General features: G+C 41.6%; 2 protein-coding genes across 10 annotated transcripts in view; both read right to left on the bottom strand.

The window, feature by feature from the left end:
• The window catches only part of SPTLC2 (serine palmitoyltransferase long chain base subunit 2), a 67,911-nt gene extending 66,531 nt beyond the window's left edge, over nucleotides 1–1,380 (bottom strand). For all 9 annotated transcript variants that reach the window (XR_014026667.1, XR_014026668.1, XR_014026669.1 and 6 more), the window contains exon 1: nucleotides 1,005–1,380. Coding sequence is in view for 1 of the 9 variants with exons in the window: in XM_081329535.1 (XP_081185661.1) it covers nucleotides 1,005–1,130 (126 nt within the window). In the remaining 8 variants the exon portion in view is untranslated. The remainder of the gene's footprint in view (nucleotides 1–1,004) is intronic.
• Nucleotides 1,381–11,414: 10,034 nt separating this feature from the next.
• ALKBH1 (alkB homolog 1, histone H2A dioxygenase) overlaps nucleotides 11,415–27,448 on the bottom strand; it is a 22,214-nt gene continuing 6,180 nt past the window's right edge. The window contains exons 4-8 of the mRNA XM_081313650.1: nucleotides 26,739–26,829; nucleotides 25,797–25,990; nucleotides 14,378–19,840; nucleotides 13,260–13,432; nucleotides 11,415–11,924 (exon numbers count right to left, since the gene is read on the bottom strand). Of these exons, the coding sequence (XP_081169776.1) occupies nucleotides 19,420–19,840; nucleotides 25,797–25,990; nucleotides 26,739–26,829 (706 nt within the window). The 3' untranslated portion in view covers nucleotides 11,415–11,924; nucleotides 13,260–13,432; nucleotides 14,378–19,419. The remainder of the gene's footprint in view (nucleotides 11,925–13,259; nucleotides 13,433–14,377; nucleotides 19,841–25,796; nucleotides 25,991–26,738; nucleotides 26,830–27,448) is intronic.

The raw sequence follows: 27,448 nt of genomic DNA, 5'->3' as shown, positions 1-27,448 counted from the left end.
TCGGGAGATAGGGCGGGATATAAGTCCCATTAATAAATAAATAAATAAATGTTACTTAAGTGAATCCCTCCAACTTGTTTGTAACTTCCTTTTGTGTATAAAAAAATTAAAGAAGTGGGGAAGAATCATCCACAGAACAGCAATGATTAAAATTTTAGCTCAAATTTAGCACATTTTTTTCTGTTGCAGTTCTTTGTGACACTCATATTTAAAACACAACTGAGAACTCCTGAAAGCTTTCTGAGGCCATAAGCATTGTACTCTATGAAAACACATCACTATCTTGCCAAAATATAATTTAAAACTATTAATCTCCAATAAGCCTCATTACAACACGATACCAATCTACTTGTACAAGTTACAAAATGTTCAGAGGATTATGGGAGAAAGCAATGACATGCTAGCCATAAATCAAGGCAGTTTTACACTGCTTACAATAAATAAATAAATAAGTATAGTGTATACTTTAGCAGGTGTTCTAGAAATAAGCTGTAGGTTCAATACTAGAGATTCAACGTTTTGCTAGTTGAACATCTACTCACATTCCCAGCATACTCATGACATACCCTGCCATAGTTAGCCGTAGAAAAGGCAATACTGTTTGCACAACCCCCAGAAACACAAACGAGGGCAGCCTGTGTGGTTATTTTATGATTCAGTGTGCCATGTATACCTAGCTAGAGCCAGTTAGGAAAAACAAAAAACCAAAAACGGGAAGGGAAACTTTTGCCTCCGACACAAGTCAGAGCGAGGAGACGCCAAGCCGCCGGGACGCCCCAGGAAAAGAGGGCAGAAAACAAGCCACTGAGGAAGCCGACCGCTCAAGGCCATCCTTTCCTCACTCCGCCGCGTGACCGACAGCGAGAGATTCCAGCAAGGCACAGCCCGGTCCGGCCCAAGGCCTCTTGACTGGGAGCGCGAGCACCGACCAGGCCTCCGCCATCCCAAGAGGCATCCTGGCGGGCGCGTCTTCGTGCAGATAGATGCTCCGACCACCGCCTTACCTGGCCGTGAGCCTCGGGCCCGGCGAAACCTCGCACGTAACCGTTTTTCCGACCGCAACCATTCGCTGAGAGGCTGCAGCCGTTGGCACGAGGTTGTCCGCCTCCCTTCTTGGCGCTGCGCTTCATCTCGTCGGGCTCGGAAAGGAACAGTCTAGGAGGCACCCACTACCGCCCGTCCCAGGGCTGCTTGATCGCACCGGAAACCCAACCGGGACCCTTCGCCAATCGTAGGCCAGAGCGTCACTTCTGAAGCGGGGACGACGCGCCCTTGGCCCGAAGCCGCGCTTGCCTCGCCCGGGAGAAGACGCTCGCGGAGGAGGAGGAGGAGGAGGAGGGAGCGGCTTTATTCGCAGCCGAACGGCAGCAGGGCCCAGAGGCGGAAGCGGCGGATGATGATGATGATGATGATGTTCCAAGTTTCGAGGAGACCAATCACGAGAGGGAAAGTGCGTTTAGGGGCGGGGGGAAGAAATAATTGGTCCAATCGTTAGGTGCGGATCCCACGAGAGGGAGGGTGTGTTTTGTCCTGTGAAGAAAAGCGGGGTGTGGACCGATGGCGGGCTTGTTCCCTCTACGAGAGGAAGAACAGCGCTTTTAGGGGCTTTTGTGTTCTCCGCTTGTCCTTGAATGGCGGAAACTGTAGCCGCATAGAATTTGCCGTTCCGGCCAATGGCGAACTTTTTCCCTGTTACTCTCCACTTCTCGTTTCCCCCTAAAGCAGGGGCAGGCAACCTCGGCTCTTTTATGACTCATGGACTTCAACTCCCAGAATTCCTGAGTCAGCGTAGCTGACTCAGGAATTCTGGGAGTTGAAGTCCATGAGTCATAAAAATTTATTTTATTTTATTTATTTTAATTCCATTTATATCCCGTCCTTCTCCAAAGACTCAGGGCGGCTTACAAGCTTAGCAGTAGCCTTCATTCTATGGATATGCCTGCTTATTAGGGCTTTCACACACACCCCAAGCGGCATTATTACAAAGTCAGCTTAATTGCCCCCAACAATCTGGGTCCTCATTTTACCTACCTCAGAAGGATGGAAGGCTGAGTCAACCTTGAGCCTGGTGGGATGCGAACCTGCACTAATTGCAGGCAGCTGGTGTTACTTAAGGAGGCATTAGCCCACTGCTCCACCAAGGCTCTAAAAGAGCCGAGGTTGCCTACCCCTGCCCTAAAGTACTGTTTCTCAAACTTGGCGATTTATTTATTTAGCTAGCTGGATGGGGAATTTTGGAAGTTGAAGTTCATCCATTTTAAAGTCGCCAAAGTTTGAGACACTCTAATGCTCTAAAATAATAGGCGATCAATTTTTTAAAAAGATTTTATTGAATTTTTATAGGGTTAGGGATAAAATAGGATCGGGTTAGAGATTAGGGTTTAGGGTGGGGTTGGGATTGGGATTAGGATAGGGTTGGGATCAACATTCAGGTTATCCCCCAATGACACTCATTCTTTAGCAAACAGGCTATTGTCCGGGTACATATGTTCAATTAACAATAGTTAATATAGTAATAGATAACTGTAATATAATAATAATAAATAATAAACCTTTATTGTCAAAGTACAACATGTGTACATTGAGATTAGCTGAGCCTCCCCCCCCCCCCGTGCTCTCTCCCCCCAACACACAGTGACAACAAACCCTCCATCCCACCACACTATGTGAACCAACTACACCACACACCGGCCTCCCAAGTCAATTCTGCATGTTGTAAAACGATAATCAAAAACTCAGTTAATAGATGTCATTCTTACTAATATATATATTCAAAGTAACATACCACATTTATTTCTCACTAGTTCGTTTTCCTAACCATTGGTAAAAATTATCCCATGTTCCATAATAAACTGAATCTTCTTTCTCTTTAATCTCTAACGGTCAGTCTATCCATTTCTGCACATTCTAACATTTTCTTAATTAAAACCTCTTCAGTTGGTAAGTTTTCATTTTTCCAGTATTGGGCAAATGCTATTCTCGCTGCTGTCAGTACATGCAATATTAAATATTCTCCTCATAATTAAATCCTAATATTCCTAACAAAAACAATTCTGGCATAAATTCTGTCTGCCTTTTAGTCATCTTTTCCAACCATGTATGTATCTTAACCCAAAACTTTTTTGCTTTAGGGCATGTCCACCAGATATGATAGTAAGTACCTGGCCTTTGTTTACATTTCCAGCAATTATTCAAAGTGTTTTTAAACATTTTCGCTAATCTTACTTGTGTCATATGCCATCTATGAAACATTTTATACAAGTTTTCTTTATATGAGACTGCTTTAATCAATCTGATATTTCTATCCCAGTTTCTGCCAGTCTTCCAAGTCTATAGAATATCCAAAGTTTTTTGCCCATGTTATCATTTTATTTTACTTGTTCTTCTTCCATCTTTAAATTTAGCAGAAATCTACAGACTTTCCTAATCAGGTTTTCATCTGTTTTTAACAATGGTTGATCAAATTCTGTCTGTTCTTTATAAAATCCTGTTGTCTTTAGATCTTTTCCATTTAAAAGTATGGCCACCATGCTAACTAAATCAATACCTTGTCGTCGTAAATCTTGTCTGTCTTTCAATTTCTCTTCATTATCCAAGATATCTTTATAAGTCACAACTTTGTCATAGTTAATTAAATTTGGGTAAACAAAAGCTTCCATTGTTGAAAGTCATTCAGGTAGCTTAGTATAAATTTTCTTCTTTATTCTTTCCCATTCTAAAAGAAGTACATTCCTTATAAGATGGCTTTGAAAATATATCTGTGTTTTATTCTTCCCATACCGTAGGAAGGCATGCCAACCAATTTGTAAGTCATGTCCCTCAAGGTACAATAGTCTTATTTCTCAGCATTATCCATTCCTTAAGCCATGGTAGAATAGCTGCTTGATAATATAGTCTCCAATCCGGGAGCCTAAATCCACCACTATCTTTAGCTTCTTGTAACATTTTCACTTTACTTCGTGTTTTTTCCCCTTGCCAAATAAATCTCAGTACTATTGTATTTAGCTCGTCAAAAAAGACCTTTCCCAATTTTACAGGAAATTTGAAATAACAGTATTTTCGGTAAAATATTCATTTTCACTGTAGCTATTCTTCCTAACAGTGACAGTTGGAGATCTTTCCACTTTTCCAAATCCAATTTTATTTGTTTTAGCAGTCTTTCATAGTTATCTTATTTTAATGTTACACATCTTGCTGTTAAATAGATTCCTAGGTACTTAACTTTTTTAGCTATTTGCAGATTTGTCTTTTTTGTAAGTTGACTTTTCTGTTTATCTGTTAAATTCTTTGTTAATACTTCAGTCTTTTCTCTATTTATTTCCAATCTGCAAACTCTTCTATTTTCTCTAACAATTTAGTAGTTGTTTCAAGTGGCTCCTCCAAGATTAAAAACCAAATCATCCACAAAGGCTTGTAATTTATATACTTGATCTTTTATCTTTAATCCTTTGATTTCTATATCCTGTCTAATATTTCTAGTCAATACTCCCAATGTTAGTATAAATAACAATGGGGATAATGGACATCCCTGTCTTGTACCTTTTTTGATGTCAAAGTTTTCTATATAATCTCCATTTAAAATTATTCTAGCTGTTTGTGTATGGTAGATTGTTTGAATTGCATTTATAAAGTTTTTTCCAGTCCATTTCCACCAATTGCTGAAACATAAATTGCCAGTTTAGATTATCAAAAGCTTTGATAATAAAGCACACATTGCCTTTACTCAATGGTGGCAAAGGGTCCACAACCTCCATGGCTATTTTAGAAAAAAGAATAAGATTAAATGCACTCTCTCCATAGCAACTCTATCATGTTCCCCTTTCGGCTTTACCAATTAACACACAGGAAAGGCTTTACACTAATGGGCCATATCTTTACAAATTTCTAGCTAATAAAATCTATCCAAAATTCTGTATGTACCAGTATGTCTAGACCAATATGTCTACGATATTGGATTGTTCCAGCATCTTCTTCCAATATCCCTGGTGATCTAGTATTTGTTCCATTTGTTCCTTTGTATATGGACGAAACCTTATTCTTCTCATCTTTCTTTCTGATCTTTTTCCTGGCATGTAGTGCATAGCCAGTTCTACTGCCCTTTTTTGGGTTGTGTTCTTGCAACTAAAAGGAGTATCATGGAGTATCTCTAGAAACTCTTCTAAAATTACCTTTCTCTACCACTTTTTCTTTGCTCCTTTCATCTAGCCTCATTTACTTACTTACTTATTCAGCTTCTATGGCTGCCTATCTCGGCTAATGACCGGGCAGCATTTCTTGCCTAAGTCACCCAATCTTGCCCAGAATTCACAAATCCGTTTGTCATATATGTAGCTCCTAAAATTCTGCTTATAGGTATTAGGGGTTACATGATATCTATATAAGATTATCTTTTTAATATAGTAATCATTATTTTGTTTGCTGGAAGACTGTTTTAAGCTGTCAAAAGACTTTCCCGTTAAACACAGTTATTCTGTGAAATTGAATCCTGGGACATCTATATTCAAGGTGCTGGTTATCACCTATAAAGCCCTACATGGCCTGGGTCCGGGGTATTTGAGGGAACACCTGCTGCCGGCATCAAACGCCCTTCGCCCAGTGCGCTCCCACAGGGAAGGTCTGCTCAGGGTCCCGCCGGTAAGAGATTGCCGGCGGGTGACACCCAGGGATAGGGCCTTCTCAGTGGGGGCGCCTGCCCTCTGGAACCAGCTGCCGGTGGAGCTGAGGACTGCTCCCGACCTCCGATCATTCCGCCGGGGCCTGAAGACCTGGCTCTTTGAGCTCTCGGGCCCAGGCTGAGGAGATATTCATTTTAATTGGGGTTTTTTAATAGTACAGGGTTGATTTAATATTTTTTAAATTGGGTTTTAACTTTTGTATAGTTGTTTTTTAACTCCCTGTAAACCGCCCTGAGTCCTCAGGGAAAGGGCGGTATATAAATGCAATAAATAAAATATATTTGCCTTCATTCGAAAGAGCTATTCTGGCCATCCATTTATTCTCAGAGGTAACAACTCTTTTAAATAAAGTAAAATAGGTTTCCATGTGCCCCTTTTGGTAACTGGACTCCTTTAAGCAAATCTACCAGCCCCTAAACTCTTCTCTTCTTGCCTTTTTTACCCTTTTCTCTTTCTAACCATGCTGGCTGGCTCAGGAATTATGGGAGTTGAAGTCCACAAGTCATAAAAGAGCCGAGGTTGCCTACCCCTGATTAAAACTATCACACACTGGAATTAATCTGAGGAAAGACCAGAGTTAAAAGCCAGCTACAGTAAGGTAGAAAGGACTTTTAAGAAGCAGCCCAGATTTGTTTGAACAATTGCATAGGCAACACAAAATACGTATTGCAATTTTTTTTTTGCTGATATATGAAATTCAGATTTGAGTCACATGCTTTCTTTTATCTCATCTGGATATTGATGAATAGCCCTGGACTATTGAATAGAAACACTGAATGTATTTGACCTTGGATTAGATTTATGATTAAACAGGATATCTTGAACTATTTTTCCCTGGAGATATATTTCTATCAAGCTGATGTTGAATTTTAGTGATCCCATAGCTAAATTTTCTCCTGGAGCTTCAAGTCCTCCAATAGTGCACTCATTATCACTGTGACTGAGTCCATACACTTTGCTGCTGATCATATTCTTCTCTTTCCTTCCACCTTTCCCAACATGGGATCATAATGTATCCAAGGCAGGATGATATAGGCCTGGAAACCTGTGCCTTGAGTGACAACTCTGAACTGATTTGTTTGATGGTCCAATTGTTTTCTTGGTGAACCAAGGAATCTCCTCCAACATCCAAGTTCAAGCATGACAATATAAATGTTATTAAATTAAATTAAATTAAATATTCTTTCTATCTTGCCTCTTCAAAGACCAACTTTTGCTTCTGAAAAGTTTCAGAGGGAAAACCATTGTCTGTATGATTCTGATTGTACACATCATGGCATCTGAATATCTTTTCCAAGACCTTCAAGTCTACCATGTAGTAGTCTTTGGTGTACGGTATATGGTTATATTGATGTCAATCCTAAAAGGTAGAAGCTATTAACTGTCAAGTGTACAGCTGGTTTCTACGTGTGTGTGCTGAATCTTTGTGTACCAATGACTAAGCAAGGACATATATTTTTTATCACATACATCATGCACAACCAACATAAAAAACTTTGCCCCAATATTTGTGACTCATTTAAGGGCTGTACTTCAATTAACCCCATTTAACTATTGAGTGCTACACAGTCTGAAGGGTTTTCATTAATAATAATATTAAGTAACTTGGAAGGGACCTTGGAGGTCATCTAGTCCAACCCCCTGCTCAGGCAGGAAACCCTGTACCATTTCAGGCAAATGGCTGTCCAGTCTCCTCTTAAAAACTTCCAGTGTTGGAGCATTCACCACTTCTGGAGGCAGGTTGTTCCACTAGTTATTTGTTCTAACTGTGAGGAAGTTTCTCCTTAGTTCTAGGTTGCTTCTCTCCTTGACTAGTTTCCATCCATTGCTTCTTGTCCTGCTTTCAGGTGCTTTGGAGAATAGCTTGACTCCCTCTTCTTTGTGGCAGCCCCTGAGATATTGGAACACTGCTATCATGTCACGCCTCACCCTTCTCTTCGTTAAACTACAAATACCCAATTCCAGCAACCGTTCCCTATATGTTTTAGCCTCCAGTCCCTCAATCATCTTTGTTACCCTTCTCTGTATCCTTTCTCGACATCTTTTTTACATCGTGGTGACCAAAACTGGATGCAGTATTCCAGGTGTGGCCTTACCAAGGCACTGTAAAGTGGTATTAGTACTTCATGTGATCTTGATTCTATCCCTCTGTTAATGCAGCCTAGCACTGTGTTGGCTTTCTTGGCAGCTGCAGCACACTGCTGGCTCATATTGAAGTGATTGTCTACTAGGACTCCGAGATCCCTCTCAGTTACTACTATTGAACAAGGTACCACCTATACTATACCTGTGCATTTGATTTTTCCTGCCTAAATGTAGAACCTTACTTTTTTCACCATTGAATTTCATTTTGTTAGATAGCACCCAGTGTTCGAGTCTGTCCAGATCCTCCTGTATTTTAAGCCTATCTTCTGGAGTATTTGCTATTCCTGCCAGCTTGGTGTCGTCTGCAAATTTGATGAGTTCCCCATCTATCCCCTCATCCAAATCGTTGATGAAGATGTTGAAGATCACTGGGCCCAGAACAACCCTGGGGCACTCCACTACACACTTCTTTCCATGTAGATGCAGTTCCATTGAGGACCACACGCTGAGTACAGCCTGTCAGCCAACTACAAATCCATCTGGTGGTGATGCTATCTAACTCACATTTTTCTATCTTATCAAGTAGTAGGTTGTGATCTACTTTATCAAATGCCTTACTGAAGTCCAAGTAAATTATATCTACAGCATTCCTCTGGTCCACTAATTTTGTCACTTGGTCAAAGAATGTAATAAGATTTGTCTGGCATGATCTGTTTTTGACAAACCCATGTTGACTTTTAGTGATGACTTTGTTTGCATCAAGGTGTTCGCTGATTTGTTGTTTATCTTTTCCAGAATCTTCCCAGGTATTGAGGTCAGGCTGATAGGTCTGTAGTTTCCTGGATCTATTTTTTTCCCTTTTTTGAAGATGGGAACTACATCAGCTCTTTTCCAGTCCTCTGGTATTTCCCCAGTGCTCCAGGATCTTTGAAAAATATAGTTCAGTGGTTCTGAGATCACGTCTGCCAGTTCCTTGAGAACTTTGGGGTGTAATCCATCTGGTCCTGGTGATTTGAACTCGTCTAGGCTGGACAGGTGCTCACTTACCATTTTCTTGCCTATCTTAACTTGCATTTCTATTCTGTTTTTTATGGCACTGGTTTTGGTAGGTTGGACTGTTTTTTTCCCTTTGTGTAAAGACAGATGCAAAAAACGAGTTAAATAGTCCTGCTTTCTCCCTGTTGCTTGTCACCTTCTTGCCACTTTCCCCCACTAATGGACCAATCATTTCCTTAACTTTTTTCTTGTTTTTTATATGTTGAAAGAAACTTTTCTTATTTTTGACTATGGTCACAAGCCTTAGTTCATTTTGAGCCTTAGCTTTCCTCACTTCATCTTTGCAGTCACGGGCTATTTGCTGATATTCTGCCTTAGTTATATGCTCCTCTTTCCAATTCTTATATTTGTCCTCTTTCAATTTATCAGAGTTCTTTATGCAGCCATGCTGGTTTCTTTTGAGAGCTGTTATTTTTCTTCTTTGTTGGTATTGTGCTAGACTGGGCCTTTATTATCTCACTTTTCAAAATTTCCCAAGCTTCTTGAGTTGTTTTCCCCTTTAGGATTCTCATCCATGGAATTCTTCCCAAGGTCTCTCTAAGTTTATTGAAATTAGCTCTTTTAAAGTCCAAGACCCAGCCTTTTCTTTCCCAATACTGTAAGCAAGTACAGACAGTTCTCATTTAATGAGATTAATTGGAGTTGTAAACTCCATCACTAAGCAATGTAGTCATTAAGTGCAACATCATATGACTACTCTGCTTAGTGATGGCTGTTGCAGCAATCCCAGTTCTGTTGTTGAGTGAATCCTATGCGGTCTTTAGGCAAGGATGTACCCAGATCCAAGCAATTCTTGGAAAAAGGTAAGGGACTGCCTTCACTTCAACCCTGCCCTCCCCCCATCTCTCTCCCCCCATCTTTGCCCTTTTGCCTGCCTACCTGCTGCTGCCAGAGATCCCTACTGCCCAGACTTGCTTGTTGCTACATCTGCCACACCATGTCACTACTGTATCTGCAAGGCCATTCTTTTGTGCTATCTTCTTTTGCTCAGGTGCAGAATGCAAAACACCATCAGAGTGGAGGCCCTGGCCAGCAGATACAAAGGCCTTGACTTACATGAGAATGGAGGGCCTGGCTAGTGTACAGAGGCATTGGGTGGAGTGCCAACAGAGGTTTTGCAAAAGAAGGCAGTATGAAAAAGAGGCCTAGCTGGTACAGTAATGGCATGCAGTGGTGGGTGCGACAGAACCAGCTGGCAGCAGTGGGTAGATGGGCACCAAAAGGTGCTTGTAAATGCAGATGGGCCTAAATGGGTCTAAATTATGTTCATGTGACTGCAGGTGTGTTGTAATGGCCAAAACACCAAGGACTAGTCTCTTTAGCACCATTGTAATTTTTAATGGTCACTGAATGAATGGACATTAAGTGAGAATTACCTGTAAGCCATTGGGAGTAGCAAGAGTAGCAGCTGTTCCCAATATGTTGCTGCTATGCTTTGAGGCCTACTTTTTAATCTAGATTTGCCTTTTTCTCAACTGTAATATATCATTCCATCTAGCTACCTTTAATAACCTGTTCAGGTTACCTAATGAAATTAGGTTTATAGATTTTTCGTAGATTTTAGTCACAGAGTACTTCTGAGCAATTTCTGTTAATAGTAGCAAGTTTCACATTTGAATGTTTCCGTTGGCTATAATGTTCTTGGTTGCTGTACCAGGAACAACCATGGGATGGAAGAATTGCATTATGAATGGCAACATATCATTTATAAGGCAAGCCTCCCATAAACCTGACCTGGGGCACCTAAAACAATCTCTGACAGACAAAAACACTGTTCACATATTATAAGAGGGGACCAGGGGGGCAGGCCTGGCTGCCAGCAGAGCAGTATCTGCAGCTTTCAGGCTGTACTGTCTTCTTTTCAAGAGATAAAAACAAATTCCTTTACCTTGTGATGTAAAATAATTTTTTTCAAAGGGAGAGTACATTTCATAAAAGAGAAGGAAAAGGTACTTTTTTCTTTTAGCTTGGGATGGCCAAACGCACACGCAATTAGAACATTGACACTGATAAAAATGCAATTAGCGTTGCTAACTTCATCTTCCATAGCATACTGTGGGAAGACACAAAAATCTAATAGTAAACTTAATATAATTCGTATAAAGGTCAGTAAATGTCTGATAAAAAAATCAGGCAAATTCCTTGATACAATTGCAAAATACAGTATAAATATCATAACTGAAAATCAGATAAATTAAAGGTAAAGGTAAAGGTTCCCCCGCACATGCGTGCTAGTCGTTTCCAACTCTAGGGGCTGGTGCTCATCTCCGTTTCAAAGCCGAAGAGCCAGCGCTTGTCCGAGGACGACTCCGTGGTCATGTGGCCGGCATCACTAGACGCCAAAGGCGCACGGAACGCTGTTACCTTCCCACCGTAGTGGTCCCTATTTTTCTACTTGCATTTTTACGTGCTTTCAAACTGCTAGGTTGGCAGAAGCTGGGACAAGTAACAGGCGCTCACTCTGCTACGCGGCACTCGAGATTCGACCCGCCAAACTGCCGACCTTCTGATCGACAAGCTCAGCGTCCTAACCCACTGAGCTACTGCGTCCCTTCAGATAAATTAGCATACCTAAAATAAAGTGATCTGAATACAGACTCTGATATAGAACTTTTATTTGTGGTAGAGAGGAAGGATATCCCACAGCTCCTTTCTGTAGTTAGATGGACCTAACTAATCCTTAACTTTCATAGATTGCAACTTTCCGTTAAAGACTTTAGGAGCACTTCCTCTTAGGTCCTGTTTCGAGTGATTGGTGATTGATCAATTGATTTTATGCCATCATATCATTTTTGACTGCTAATAACCACACAGATAGATTTTTCTCCATGACAATATATCTCTAACCTGGTCTTTCAATGCTCCCAACAATGCACTCATTGTAATTTTAGCTGAGTCCATCCACCTTGGTGATGGCCATCCTTTTCTTTACTTCCACTTTTCCCAGTATTAGAGCCTTTTCCAGAGAGTTTGGTTTTACCATAATTTGTCCAAAATAGGATAATTTGAACCTGGACAAGGGTGACCTCTGGCTTGATTTTTTTGATGATTCATTCTGTTTGTTTTCTTGGCTATCAAGTATTCTCAGGAGTCTTCTCCAAGAACAATCTTCAAAAAGATCAATAACCGCTGTTAGTTTGGTACTCCTAATTTATTGGTTCCAGGAGGCATGGTGATTTTCCTCATAATCGAGATCCCACTGCCAGCAGGATGTCAGTTCACCATTGCACTCCCTGGAAATCTCAAAGCAGCCAGTTTTTCCATACATGCATACCTGACTCAGATTTGTTGCCCAGTTGTCTTTAAAATGCAAAATCACACTGCTCTGCAAAACTGCAATTATTTTATGAAATAAATAACAGAATTTACAACAATGTGGTCAATACGCAATAACAGAGGGTACAACAATAGTGCTATCAACTAAGACATCTTTATTATGTGCTGCAAGGACAATTCCCCTCCCCCCACCAAAAAAGGTCTGTTTTATATGGAAAAACGGCTATTACACAGACTAGATTGATCACAGTAAAGTGCTTACTATAGTAATCCCCATCATACGGATTAACAATGCCAGGCCAAACTGCATTTTTAACTGTCCTGGGATTAACTGATTGATGGAAGTTTCTTTTAAAACAGACTTCCTATAAGGTATCCTTTTCTGCTTAAGAAATATTTCATAGTACCTTAAGTACATTTTTATAGGAAGAACATTTTGAGTGCATTCCTGGACATACCTGCTTAGAAAGAGGTCCTAGATGCAAATATAATTATTACACTAAGACAGGCATGCTGTACTTCTGTTGGCTTAAGAGTTGTCCTCCAAAAGGAATGGGACACAAAAAGGGATTAAATGATTTTGGTGTATGGAGAGGGGGGATGAAACAGGGATGTGAAGTGTTACTAAGTCATAAGATGCCCATTCTGTTTCTTAAAATTCTGTTCTTGCCTAAATCATTAAAAATTGAGTATCTGCCCACTAAAAGAAGTGTTAGTAGACCACCCTTTTCATACCCATGAATTAAATCATAGCTTAGTACGAAGACCACAGTAAGCAGGGTTTATACAACCCTATGGGACCATCTCAGGCAGAAAATGAGAGCGGATGCCCCCTTTTCTGCAAAGAACAAGTAAATAGCATAGCTAAATAGAGAACGGAGAAAAGGGTGAGAGTTTTGCACAAAGAAGCTTAAGCAATACAGGAAAATAAGGTGAGGAGAGGATAAAGAGGGATGTGATGACAGAAACTGTTCTTCAAGTTAGATATAGATCTTTAATTTAAAATAAGAGTAAGCTTATTCATGGGGAAAGTATGACAAAATACCTGTGGGATACAGCACTGCACTCTAGCAATTAAAACTGCATTAAAAGCTAGATAAGGAAGCCAGGATACTAAAATAGATGGGCATAAAAGACTGTTGTCCTTATTTGTTTCAATATATTTACCTTTTGGGGAACAGAGATAGTCACTGATTAATTTTCTTATTGGGTGCTTCTTCTACAACTCCATTGTTCCCATTTGTAAAGTCATTCTCTTCAATCTCCTCCTAAAGAAAGCAGGCTGCAAAGATTGCATTATGTATGCAGATAAATGGTCTGATGCTGATGGAACAGGGCTGCTTTAGTATTCATAGACAAGGGAGAAAAAAAGGACATTTAAAAAAGAAAAATCACCAGATAATTTCTAATTATTTTGCTCCAAGAATGGAAGATGTTTTAAATAAAACAGCCCGTCCTGCTCACAAAATGAATCCTTGATATCACTTAATAGATTATATATATTGGAAAATCTTATAGCATTTCTCTAGACAGCACAGCATGGCTCCAGAAAAGCCAACATTGAAGAGTTAGTATTCAGGGAAGTTGATGTACTCATATGCAGTGAGCAAAGTGCCTCATGAGGTTTGATGATTATTAAATTTATAGGCTGTCAGTGACATATGGCTCATTCCTCAGGCAGTGTCAGCTATTAATGAGCTTGCGGTCTGAGGACTTCTAAACAGATCAGGATAAAATGGGCTTTAGCATCAGTTTGCTGACAGGACCCGTGGTGCAATGGACAACTCCATTCCTCACACAGATCAGCCCGCTCCTGGATGATTTTGCAGGATTTTGTGTGCAGCTGAAGAATATGTTTGAAGACCCCATTAAGTCCCAAACAGCAAATAGGTGACTGCAGGAGTTGAAACAGGGTCATTGTCCAGTGACTAATGATATTCAGAATGGGACAACTTGTCGAGGCCAGGTCGTTGCAGTCAAGTTGTCCTTGCTGACTGGATGTGAAACAAGTCGTCCCAGCCAATGGCATATGAGGACAACTTGCCGCCATGGGACAATTTAGACAAAGCAGGGAGGGGAAGAGGCACTTCCCCCCTGCCACCAGAAGAAACATCAGCCCTACTGTGCCAAATGATGGGACACAGCGATGAGGACAACTCACAGGGAGGTGAATTGTCTTCTCGGGACAATTCAGATGAAGAAGGGAAGGGCTAATATTCTGCACATTTATTGCACATAAAAATATCTCTAGTAGACAAATAGTAAATGTAAAGGTTTCCCCGCACATGCGTGCTAGTCGTTTCCGACTCTAGGGGCCGGTGCTCATTTCCGTTTCAAAGCTGAAGAACCAGCGCTTGTCCGAGGACGTCTCCGTGGTCATGTGGCCGGCATGACTAGACAAATATACAGGACAAATATTCACCTCTAGCAGATAGGTATCAAAGCCCAGTACGATCTTAAAGCTTCAAATGTATATTTATCCCAATGAAATGCTACTCCAGACCATCCTGTATATTATGTAAATTTTAACTGACACTTCCTATCTCACCACAATAGCTGGTGAGGAAACCCTCACAGAGGGAGTCTTGGGAAAAAGAAGTATAACTGATTCTCACGGGAAGCATGATCTGCCAGCCAAAGTCAGGTGTGACATTGTTGGTGTTATGTACTTCCTCTCTCACTCTTTCCTTCTCCTTCCTCCTTGATCTGGCTTATTCCTCTCCCCCACACACTGGCATTAATGGATGATAAAAATAAACTACAGTATGGCATATAGAATCTTTTATTAAGCAATTTGATAATTATGTACTCTGGCATATAAATAGCCAATAGGGTTTTGGTTGCTGTATTCACTGGCAATCCTGGCAATGTGTTTATCTGTCATGTGGTAGTTCTTTAGTTTCAATGGAGCACCACATCCTGAACGCAGCTCTTCTTAAAATCTGTCTCTGCCTTTCTGGACTTCCTGCAGCCCATTGATGAATTTCCAAATGATCAGATGGCACATTCCCAATTGGGCACGCAGTCACCAATGAGCAATTACATGTTCGTACTTAACCTCTCGACCCACATTTGTTTCCCATATGGCCATCGGGAACAAAGGTGCTTGTCTTGCTTGTCCTCTTCTGCCTGGACGACTTATGTAGTTGTCCTCAAACTAGTTCAGAACAGTTTGCAGCTCTCCTGGCAGATATTCTTCTAAAACAGCAACGTATTCTTCTAGGTCTGGGACAGGCACAAAAGCCAAGGCCACAACCATTTTTGCCTTCACAGCGAACTCTGCATTGCTAGTGAAGTCATGGGCAGCTCCATTTCTTATCAAATGCTTCCTCATGTTGTGGGCGAGGTAGAAGAAACAGCCTTTTAAAGTGACTTTGGGGAAGCATCCCCTGACGGCATTCATGGCAGCCACTTTAAAATCACAGTAAATGGATTGTGGGTGGGTGTTAGCCATTAGGTTTTTCACGAAGCAGAACAGCCGTTTGTATGTAGCATGCTATTTGTTAGGCAGAAGTGCATGCAACAAAGGTGCATGCCCTGGTACTGCTTTGCTAGGATGACATAAACCCGAGCAAAGAGTTTGGGAGCAACTGGAAAACTGTCGTTGACATGCCCGGTGTCAAATGACTGCAGAATGTACAACCAAGTACCTCTGCCAAATATTTGGATCCTCCTAGGTTCCTCTCTGAAATTGCCCAGTAAGAATGGCTCTTCTACACCCAGTGTTGGCAAATAGGTCTTGTATTCCTCAGCTAATACCACATCATCCAGGCTGACTGGTCCGAAGTTACTGCCTGTATTTCATTTTGCCTCTGCCAGAGATTTTTCGTAAGGCTGAAGTTGCAGGTATTACAGCATAGACTACTAGGCTCATGTTAGCCAGACAAGTATTAATAACGTGGAATATTCCTTCCACTGTCTCTTCAGCTCAGCACTTCATCCTGGTCAGGAATCTTGCCACTTCCACATTTGCTGCTGAAGGACAATGGTAATGCTCGTTGACCCTCTTGATTACGTTTCTGGTGTGAATTCTACCTTGCACTGCTCATGCTGCTCACAGCACCAAAATCTAACAGAAGAATCAACTGTGCTTAGCTTGTTGATTACATAAAGGTTTCTATTAGATGCCTTCCTCTTTAGCTTAGAACAGAAGCATGCATCTCACAAGGTTAGGGAGCAACAGCTCCCGCCTGTGGCCACATCTTTGTGGTGTGCTGCAGGGCTGGGTACTCTCTCCGCTCCCTTTTAACATCTAAACGTAGCCCTACATAACACCATCACCATGGGATGAAATATCATCAGATCACTGATGACTCAGCTTCACATCTCCATGCCAGGTGAAATAAATGTTACTGTTGCTGCCCTTTTGCGGTGCCTGGGGGCTGGATGAGGGACAACAGACTTCAGATAAAACTGTAGGCGGAGTCTCAAGATCCGGGAGTTTAACATCTTTAGTTCTGGATGGAGTTGCACTTCCCCAGAAAGATCCCATGCATTACCTGAATGTTTTTTGCTAGTTGGCTAGCAAAGCTTTTGCACAACTTCATGTTGTGTTCCAGTTGTGCCCTTTCCTGAATTATGATGCCCTGAACTCAGTTACTCATGCCCTGGTTATCTCATGCTTGAATTGCTGCAATGTGCTCTACATGGGGCTAACCTTGAAGCGTATTTGGAGCTGGCACAAAATGCAGTAGCATGAACAGTTTCAGGAGCCCTTATGGTGGCTCATGTAATACCTCTGTTGCATGAGCTGCACTGGTGCTGGTTTGTTTCCAGATCCAATTTAAGGTATTGATTATCACATTTGAAGCCCTTTTTGACAAGGGTGCAAGCTACTTGAGAAACCAACTCACCCCAGTGGGACTGGCCCACCCCACTTGTGCTTGCAGAAGAGGCATGCTGTGGATCCCATCAATCAAGGAGTTGCAGTTGGCCAAGTCCATGCCTCTCACTCTTTGGAACATCATCCCCTTAGAAGTGAGAATTGTCCTCACGTTCTTGGTTTTCTGTAAGGGCCTAAAAACTTGGATATGTCAACTGCCTTGGGGTCCAGAAGGAATGTCATATTCTGGAGGTGGTTATGTTTCTATTTTAATTGTTTGCATTGCTTTTATGATACTGTAAGCTGCCCAGAGTTGCTCGATAATGAGATCGGCAGCACACATTTAATAAATAATGAATAAATAAGATTAGAAAACCAGTAGAGAACTTTCAAACAGCTTGTGTAGAAGCTGTTAAAAACAGGTAGAATAGGAAAAAGAATCAGAAGAGAAAAATATGGGAGCTGAAACCACAATGGTACCAGTGAAATTACATAGACTGGGGGTGGAGGAAGATTCACGGGACTATCTTGCTACGTTTGAGAGAGTGACTAGAACACAGGGCTGACCAAAAATGGATTGCTTCCATTTTTGCTGGAAGAGCCCTTTGAGTGTTCGTGCAATTGCCAGTAGCTCAGGCAGGAAACAATGCTATGAGGGAGGCAATTGACCAACACTATGAGAAAACTCATCAGATTTACAGTTGAAAATTCTAAGACTATGTGTTCAATGCAGAACAAGGCTTTCATAAATCATGGGCTACCCTGGAGGAGACAACTGCTAATTGGTGATAAGTGGGTGTCCCAGGGAGAATTGTGTACAATTTATTACAGATTGACAGTGTTAAGAGTTATTCATGAAGATTCTACCTAGATCATTTCTGAATATAGGAGCTGCAGAGAGGTACAGTACAACTAATTGAGGGCTATGCAGCAGGCCAAAAAGCAGAGAAGACTGGAAGAGATGTAGTAGCTGTTGACAAGAAGAAAGGAAGGTTGGGAGAAAATCAAATTCCCCTCCTCCCCAAAAGAACAAGCATTTTCTTCTTAAAAAGGTGAAGTACCAAGAAATACCCCCAAGGGAGATAAAGGAACATGAAATAAGATAACTCCCATTAAATGTTCGAAATGTCAGAAATCTGGACAAGGAAGTAAAATGTGCCCAAAGAAGAAAGCGCAAACACCTAATTATGCGAGGTTTCAGACAACTGCATGGTCCTGGCCATGGACCCAGTCAGGCTCAAGAACACCACTACAGGTAGTCCTCAACTTACAACCATTTGTTTAGTGTCTGTTCGAAGTTACAATGGCACTAAAAAGTGACTTACAACTGTTTTTCACACTTACGACCATTATACAGTATCCCCATGGCCATGTGATCAAAATTTGGAAGCTTGGCATTTATGACAGTCGCAATGTCCCGGTGATTGCCTTTTGCAACCTTCTGATAAGCAAAGTCATGGGGAAGCCAGATTCACTTAACAACCGTGTTACTAATTTAACAGTGGCAGCGATTCACTTAACAACTGTGCAAAGTAGATCATAAAATGGGGCAAACTCATTGGCTGTCTCACTTAGCGACAGAAATCTTGGGCTCAATTGTGATTATAAGTTGAGAACTACCTGTATGCAGGCTTTAGATGACACAGGAAAACACAGGGAAAAGCAATCAGACAATGCAGGGGAATGTTGATCCAGAAAGGAAGCATCTTTGGAGACAAAGGAAAATATCCATTATAGAACAAGTGATATGACAGAATGTCTGAAAATCACTGCTATGTTGGGAGATGTCAAAGGTCACTTGATATGGTGTTGGGGATGAACATATCTATAATTAGGGAAGTGGTGGCTGGCATACTAGCAGTCTTTCACGTAGCTCAACTGACACAGACACACACACAGACACACAAATTCAGGCACTACGGGACCGCTAGACCCAGAGAAAGCCGCTGAGGTAACTACGAATATCACAGCCAAAGGGAGGCATAAAATTCATCTGCAAAAAGCAGATCAGTCTTTATAAGACCGTTGGAAGAAAGTCTTGCCTAATGACATGATGTGCAAAGATAAGCTAGTTTTTGTGTGAAGAGGAATGCTACTGATGCCCAGAAAGGTCCCAAATACAAAAAAAGTGAGGGAACAGGCAATTGTGCCAAAGAAATTCAGAGTTAAGCTGACCATCTGGCACTTTATGGATTACCCAGATATGCTTTTTAACTTGAAACCTCCCCTCTGATAGCTCAAAGCAAACCACAAGAAAGTTATAGGCTAAGGAAAGTTTTGATTTCTGCAAAGCATCAAAATAACTTAGCTCAAAATACATAGATTTGCTATCCTGAGACTGAAACAGCACTGATATTCCTCACCTGAGCCATATACTTTGGCTTTGAAGTTCATATACATACTTATTTTCAGAGTTAATCAATTGTCTTTCAATGGCATATCCCATCTCTTCTGTGAGGTGTTGGCTTTTCGTGCATCTGAGATCATGGTGAAAAGAAGAGAGGCTCATCTGTTGGTAATAGGCTTGTGTGTTTTGGTTTCACTAAACTTTCCACAATGGTCTGTGGAGAAGGCATTTCGTTCGCTCTCTGTCCTAGTTGCAGTCAAGAAGCTCTGACCTTCAGCTAGTACCTGTCTCACAGTCACATTAATACGGGATGCTTCCAGATATCTGGCACATGTTTGCCAATCGTCATCGGAGCAGGGCTCAATCACAGAGTCTGCAGGCAGGTCAGCAGAGAGAGGTGGCTCTAAGGAAGATGGCAAAGGCTTTCCTTCTAGATTGGGAAGGATCTTGGGAACTGCGTGATACAGTAGGCGGCTGAAACCAGACATTATCATAATGTCTCCACTATGTGTGAACAGGGCCACAGGGGTTTCATCTCGTTTCAATCCTCCCAGCAGAAATATGGATGACTGTCCAAAGCTAGGAAGTTAAAACAGAAAAAAGAAAGAAGGGTTAGTAAAACTATAGCTACGCACAAATATGGGACAACTTTATACTTTTTAAGGGATATTCTCCTTTTAGTAAGCTATTCAGAAACTTCATTATAATTAAGGACATTGACACTACCAGGCCTATATCATATTGGCTCTTGTTTTTGCAAAGTATTAATTTACAAAAAAACCCTTAAAATCTAACATTATTTGTCAGAGCACGCAGAGTCTTATTGCACTGAGATAACCGAGGAGTAAACACAGTAAACAGTGGTCTATATTAAATGGCGGTTTATTAGGAGGTACGCCATTATTGCTACGTTCAGACCTCCTTGGTATCATGTTCCTGTGATTTCTCTCTTTACCTCAGGTCTATCCTCTTCTATTCCTACTATTTCCGACTTGTTATCCTGTCCTTCCTTCATTGGGATTTGTGTAGTCTCTCCTCCCTGAGAACTAGCGCTACATGTTGGCATGAATACCTCGGTGTTAGCATGCACCCTGACCCAATTGTTTTGTTCTGCAAACTAGCAGACCTTGAAATCACAACCTTTTTTGTTCCATCTGCGAATCTATACCCTTTGGAAGCTGGCTCATATCCAACAAACTTAAGTTTCCTGGCCCTTTTCTGTCCTTTCCTTCTGGTGCTTTTGGGAATATGCACCAAGGCTTAACTGCCAACTTCCTTAGGTGAGCCAATGAAGGTTTCCTTCCATGTAACAGGAAATATGGAGTTTCATTGATAGCAATGCTCCATACCCTGTTTACCAAGTAGTTGGCTGTTTTCATGGCTTCCCCCCAGTATGTTTTACTCATTCCTGCATCTGCCAACAGTATTTCATGTTTTGCAATACGCCATTCCTCCGTTCAGCCATATTGTTTTCTGCCGACGAGTATGGGTTTGTACGTCTATGCCTTATGCCTAAATTCCTCAAACACTTTTGGAAGTTGTCAGACATGAACTCTGTTCCCGTCTGTTTGCAGCTGGCCATACGACCAACTAAATCAGCGTGCACTAACTGCAAAACTCTGTTTGTTTGCCTTTAACTTTTCTTACTTACAGGATACACTCTGGACTTTGACTCCTTACAAATAGCGCAATCTTAATATGTGTTGCATTGCTTAATTTTAAGTCCTTCAGCTACGTCTGGTATCCTTTGCAGCACTCTAAAACTTGCATGACCTAACCTCCGTTGTAATAAATGTATGCAATTATTATGTGTGAGAGTGTTTTTAAGTGTTCGTGCACAATCACCCTGCTTCTTTCCTAACATGTATAAATTATCCAGCTTAACACCTTGTGCACAAATCCTCCCACCTTTCCTAATAGTGTATTAACCGTTTGCAAACAGTACTTCATACCCCATGTTATCCAAGCTCGAAATACTGAATAAATTATGGTCTGTGGTACACATAATACATTATCCATTTCTCCTATACCAGTTACATAAACTTTACCTTCCCCTTTAACAGCAGACTGTTGTCCATTTGTCAAGCTAACAAATGTTTGTTTAGCTCATGGGTCGGCCAGCCACATGCGGCTCTTTCAGCCTTCTACTGCAGCTCCCAGTCCTCCTCTGCCATTTGCAGAGAGAGACAGAGATAGAGAGAGGCACTTGCGCTTCCCTTCTCTCTCTCTCTGATCTTCTGCTCACCTGGCCAGCCAGCCTCACACTCTTCTCTGACAAGCTAACATACCGTGGACATTCCAATTGGGCTGGCTTTACACCAGCACTCCACTCCCATTAGAATCTATGTCCCACGATTGGTTGACTCCCTCAATGTGTCCCTCCCCCACAGAAAGGGCGTGGCTCTTCATGCAGGCTTGCCCCCTCGCAGGGCTCCTGATTGGCCCTGCGCCTGGGCACCTCGCCCCCTGGGAGAAGCGCGGCCAGGAAGTCCCTTTCCCGGGCTGGCCCCGTCCGAGGCGCACGTGGGTGGGGAGCCGCATGGGGCATCCCCAGGATCCCCGCTGGGAGTGGCCTGCTGGAGCCTCCACTGAGTAGACCAGCCCTCCCACAAGCCGTGGCCCTGAGGGAGCGCAGTTCATGTGATCCCTAGCTGGTGCTACCATTGGCCCTGCTGGCCGGGAAGGCGCGCCGGAGTCCTGGCTGCCGGGAAAGCGATCAGCCCACTCGTCTCCCATTGCCTGCTCTGCCCAGCTCGAGCCTGGCTGGAGCAATGTTGGTTCTTCCAAAGGTGGCCGCTTCAAGGTCACACGAACACCTCTCGGCCGCTCACCTCCAAATTGATTCCCGGGCCGCCGCCTGCGACCCCCAGCACCCTTGGCCAAGTGGATCTGCGCAAACGGGCTACATTTCTATTTGCCTGGGCCTGCAGCTTTGAAATGCAGGTGACACCCCCCACCCCCCGTGATAGGCATCTATCAATTTCCCAAGAGCTCTGGCAGGCTCAGGAGCGAAAAGAAGGAGGGGAACAGTGAGAGAAAAAAGCTGTAAGAGCCAGGGGGACCTGAATGGCCACCCCCTTCCCCACCTTCTCGCAAGATACATTCCCCATTACCAGGACCTCAGACCTGTGTAGCCCTCCCTCAAGGCATGAGAAATGCACAGACGTTTTAAGAAATCTTTTTATTTACAAAGGGGGTGGGGAACAGACATATGGAATGTGGGATGAAGGATGAGAGGTCAGGAACTGCTTGGCATCCCAAGATGAAGAAAAAATCAATCTGGAATCAGGAAGAGTTAACAATTAGTCCACAGCGCTGGGTTTTCCCCGCAAGCAGAATGCAGGACAGGGCTTACATTGGTGGCCTCCCCGTTAGGTGGTGACACACTTGGTGCAGAGAAGGAGGGTTCCAGGCACAGAGCAGCTTCCTTTGCTGCCTCCTGGCTTCTAGAGTGGAAGAACTTTGTGCCAAGTTAGACCACAAGGAAACTTGCAAGCTTTGCTCTGTGAGCGGGGTTCCAATCCTCCTTGCTGCTGAGAGGCCATGTGGGGTGCCAACCTTCCACCCCAAGGGCAAGAACATGGCTACAGTTCTGACTTGCACTGCAGACACATGGAAATGTGCTGTGTAAACCAGTGTTGCCCAACCTTGGCAACTTTTAAGACCTGTGGACTTCAACTCCCAGAATTCCTCAGCCAGCATGGTTTTCATTATGTTTCTTGACCCAACTCTTTCTCCTGTCCTTTTCTCCCCCCCCTTGCAATTTTTTTCTTTTCTATTTTTCTATTTTTAGTTTTTATAGTTTGCACCTGCTTTTTATTTCATAAATACGAGCAGGACTCAAAGAGACATTGAGTATTTTATTTGAAAACCCAGCATCTTTTTTTGGAGTTCAAAATGTTTTTGTTGCATGCAGAAATAAAAAATTGTTTTCTTTGTAGCAGTTCATTGATTTCATAAATGCAACACACTATAGTTTTTTTATACATAGCATAAAGGTAAAAAACGATACATGCAGTGTTATCTTCATTTTAGATGTCAAAAGGGTTTTGTGGCTCCGTGTTTTCTGTGGGAAATGGGTCCAAATGGCTCTTTGAGTGTTTAGGTTGCCGACCCCTGGTTTAGCTGGTCCTAGGTTTGAAAACATTTGTGGGTCATTTGCAATATGCTGACTTGCCCCACTGTGCAACACCCAATAGTGTTTCCCTGTTAAAGTTGCTGCCAAGGAAAATGTCGGTTGTGTAGTTCTATGATCATGTTTCGTTGCTCCTCTGTTTCTCTTCTCAGGGCATTGTGTCTGGAGATGTTCTGAAGAACCACATGTGAAGCAGCATTTCACCACACAAATGTTCTCAGCTGCTCTACTGGCATCTTTGGACATTGCAGTTGTAGGCCTCGTCTGTACGTTGTTACCCCCTCTCTGCTGCCTTTTCAGCAATTTCTGTTCCTCCTCCAGCAACTGGCCAGTCAAATAACTCATGGTTAAGTCCTTCTCCTACATGGAATCTAAACGGGTCACTAGGATGTCCCATGAAGTGTCCAATGAACTGAGCACCACATACACCTTATGTACATCAGTAAAAGTCATTCCTCTTTCTTCTAACTCTAGGAACTTCTTTCTCATGGACTGCAAATGAGTAGACATGCTCTTTCCTGGTTTCAGCTGGGCTTTATATAGCTTTCTTGTCAGCATTACTTTGCTGCTTGCAGTCTCTCTCATGTATACACTGCACAAAGCTTCCCAGCACTCTTTAGCAGACTGGAGACCACTCACAGGTATCAGCAGGCTATCCTCCAAACTCAGGATTATGCTGGTCAATGCTTTCTCATTCTTTCTCTGGTCCCCATCATCCAGGGCTGCAGGTGAATCAGTAACTATTATCCACAATTCCTCCTTTCTCAGGTACATCTCCATTGTCAGACTCCAGGAGAGGTAGTTTGTCTCATTCAGACGAGATACTACGAAACCTTCTCCCATTATGCTGACGGAGTCCATGTTGCCTGCTACCACCACAAACCACAAGCCTTAACTTCTCAAGCTCTCACTGGGTTTCTCCTCACTCTGGGCCCATAACCTGTCAGAGCATGCACAGTCTTATTGCACTAAGATAACCCAGGAGTAAACAAAGTAAAACTGGCCTATAGTAAATGGTGGTTTATCTTACACTATCTACAATATCATACACCAGGAACAATATACATACATGAGCTAATACATCAGGATCCAACAGTAATTACAGCAGGAAACAAAAGAGAGAGAACATAGCAGCAGAGCCTTCCCTTTTATACAAAGCTCTTAAAGGGATACAGACCCAGCTGGCTCTTAAAGGGACATAGACCTTAACTTCTCAAGCTCTCACTGGGTTTCTCCTCACTCTGGGCCCATAACCTGTCAGAGCATGCACAGTCTTATTGCACTAAGATAACCCAGGAGTAAACAAAGTAAAACTGGCCTATAGTAAATGGTGGTTTATCTTACACTATCTACAATATCATACACCAGGAACAATATACATACATGAGCTAATACATCAGGATCCAACAGTAATTACAGCAGGAAACAAAAGAGAGAGAACATAGCAGCAGAGCCTTCCCTTTTATACAAAGCTCTTAAAGGGATACAGACCCAGCTGGCTCTTAAAGGGACATAGACCCTGCTGACTCATTCCCATCATTACATCATACATTTCACAATCCATCAGCTGGTTAGCTTCTAAATCATTACCTTGACATCATCAACATCATATTCTAAAATACACCAGTACAAATGATTTATTAAAGAAAAATAATGAAAATGAAGATTCAGCTGAATAATTAAAGCTTATTTAATTAAATTAACTATTAAATTAATTATTAAAGTTTTGCCTAGCACTAGTTTTTACCTTGTAAAATTTCAGATGAGCAAGCTACTTAAACTATCTAGAAAGAGTGGGAGCTAGTCACCCTTCTCTTGGACAGTGTTCTGTAACTGGCTATTCTCTTAGTGCTTACATTGTCCGCAGGCCAATAGATGGGTTCATGAGCAGGGTCTACCCAAGTGATCTTAACATGCGATGGATGGTATGAATTACAGAATAACAGAGTTGGAGGGGATTTTGGAGGTCTTCTAGTCCAACCCTGTTCGCAATGCAGGAGACCCTATACCATTCCAGACAAATGGCTGTCCAATGTCTTCTTAAAAACCTACAGTGATGGAGCACCACAACCTCTGGAGGCAAGCTGTTCCACTAATTAATATCCCCTCAAAATTTCAAATGTACCCAACAACTTGGAGACCCCTAGGTAAACAGATAGCCTGAGTGGTAGCGTTCATGTAGATATATCATAAAATTATGTGAGGCAAATAAAATGTGCCACTGAAAAAAGAAAGATGAAATAAATAAAATGCTACTATTTTGGCTTTCACATAGTATAGGTAACCTTTGGCCCTAAAATGCCTAGTTTCTAGTTATTATATCCAGAAATGTAGGTCTGCACCTGTCAGAATGTGTGAAACATACATATCTGTACATCTAAAAATATTTGCACTGCTTACCTGAATGATAAAAGAGGTGGAGAAAAGTCCAGTTCAGATTCATCCACATGAATTCCTAAAGATGAATCAAAGTGGTAATAGTTCAGGATCCCTGCTTCTGCTTGGAAGTTGGGAAATCCACAAGCTTTAGACACTTGCTTTGACAGGAAAGCCAGATCAGATGGGAAGGGGGTATAGTTATCTGCTGAATATTTCTAGTCGAAAGAGCAAAAAAGTTGCAAATAGAACTTTTAAGTAATAAAGCCAGCGTATAAGGAATGTTTCAAAGTGATCTAAATTTAAATTATGCTACTTTTTAATAATCTAAAGTGAACTTCAGGTTACCATCTGGCTTAAAGCCCAGAATGCCAAAGTTATAGAAGGAAAATAATCAGATTTCTTTATTGCAAGCTCAAGTATAACAACTCTTTAAAATATGAAGTCTTATTATCTGAATCAATTTCTCTGTTATAGTTTACAAGAAATTTAGTTAAATGTTTTTAACTGAAACAGCAATTTTGCAGTGTGATTTAACTAATTTTCTCAATTGTGACTTAAAGCAACTTCAGAGCATCAGTGTACACTGTCCTCATAGTTGTTTTTGTCAACAATGCTTAAATGACTTAAAAGACCGATTATATAATTAGCAGTTTTTGTAACATTCCATAAGATCAGCCCCTCTTTACATTATCAGGGCCCAGAATTTTATACTTAGAAGGTTGGTAAGAGGTCAGTTTCTTATGAAGACCAGACAATAAAAAACTCAAAGCTCATTGAGTTAACCTTGTCTGTAGCTGGCTGATAAAGAATGTTTTCTTTTTAGTCCAGGTTTATATTCTGAATAGAATATTTGGGGTTTAAAACCCTGATGTCTGATTGTTGCCCTTGGTGCCATCCACAGAAAAAATAAAAACAAATATCTGCTGTCACATCTTTTAAGAGATTCTATTGCCCCTTGCATACCTTTGTATTCCAGTTATAGTGGTAACCTAGAGTTACCCAGCGCAACCTTTCCAATAAGCTTTTTGGCTGTGATTTAGTGGCACTTTTGTTTCTAAAAAGATAAAGAACAACACAATCACAAGCAGTTTCAGTTATAAAAAGCTTTGCATAAGTTTGCCACGGAAAAGTTGCCTTATCGGAGAGATGGATAGCATAACAAATTAATAAATAAAATGAAATCCCTGACATAGTTCTAAATAAAACTGGTCAATAAATTTAATACAGGTAGTTCTCGACTTATGACCACAACTGAGCCCCAAATTTCTGTTGCTAAGTGAAACATTTGTTAAGCAATTTTTTCCTCATTTTACAACCTTTCTTGCCGCAGTTATTAAGTGAATCACTATAACTGTTAAGTTAGCAACATGGTTGTTAAGTGAATTTGGCGTCCCCATTGCTTGTCAGAAGGTTGCAAAAGGTGATTTACATGACTCCACGACAGTGCAACTGTCATAAATACGAGTCAGTTACCAAATGTCTGAATTTTCATCAGGTGACTATGGGGATGCTGCAATGGTCAAAACTTTTTTCAGTGATGTTGTAACTTTGAAAGGTCACTAAACAAACTGATGTAAGTCGAGGGCTACCTGGAGTTATCTGAAGAGAGAAATGTGATCTATAGTGCATTTTTAGAAATCCAATGCACACACAAAAAATATTCACCAAGGTGG

Source organism: Vipera berus (genome assembly GCF_964194415.1).
Source record: "Vipera berus genome assembly, chromosome: 1".
Taxonomy (NCBI): Eukaryota; Metazoa; Chordata; class Lepidosauria; order Squamata; family Viperidae; genus Vipera; species Vipera berus.
Note: the sequence above shows the minus strand (reverse complement) of the source record. Positions and strands in the feature narration are given on the sequence as shown.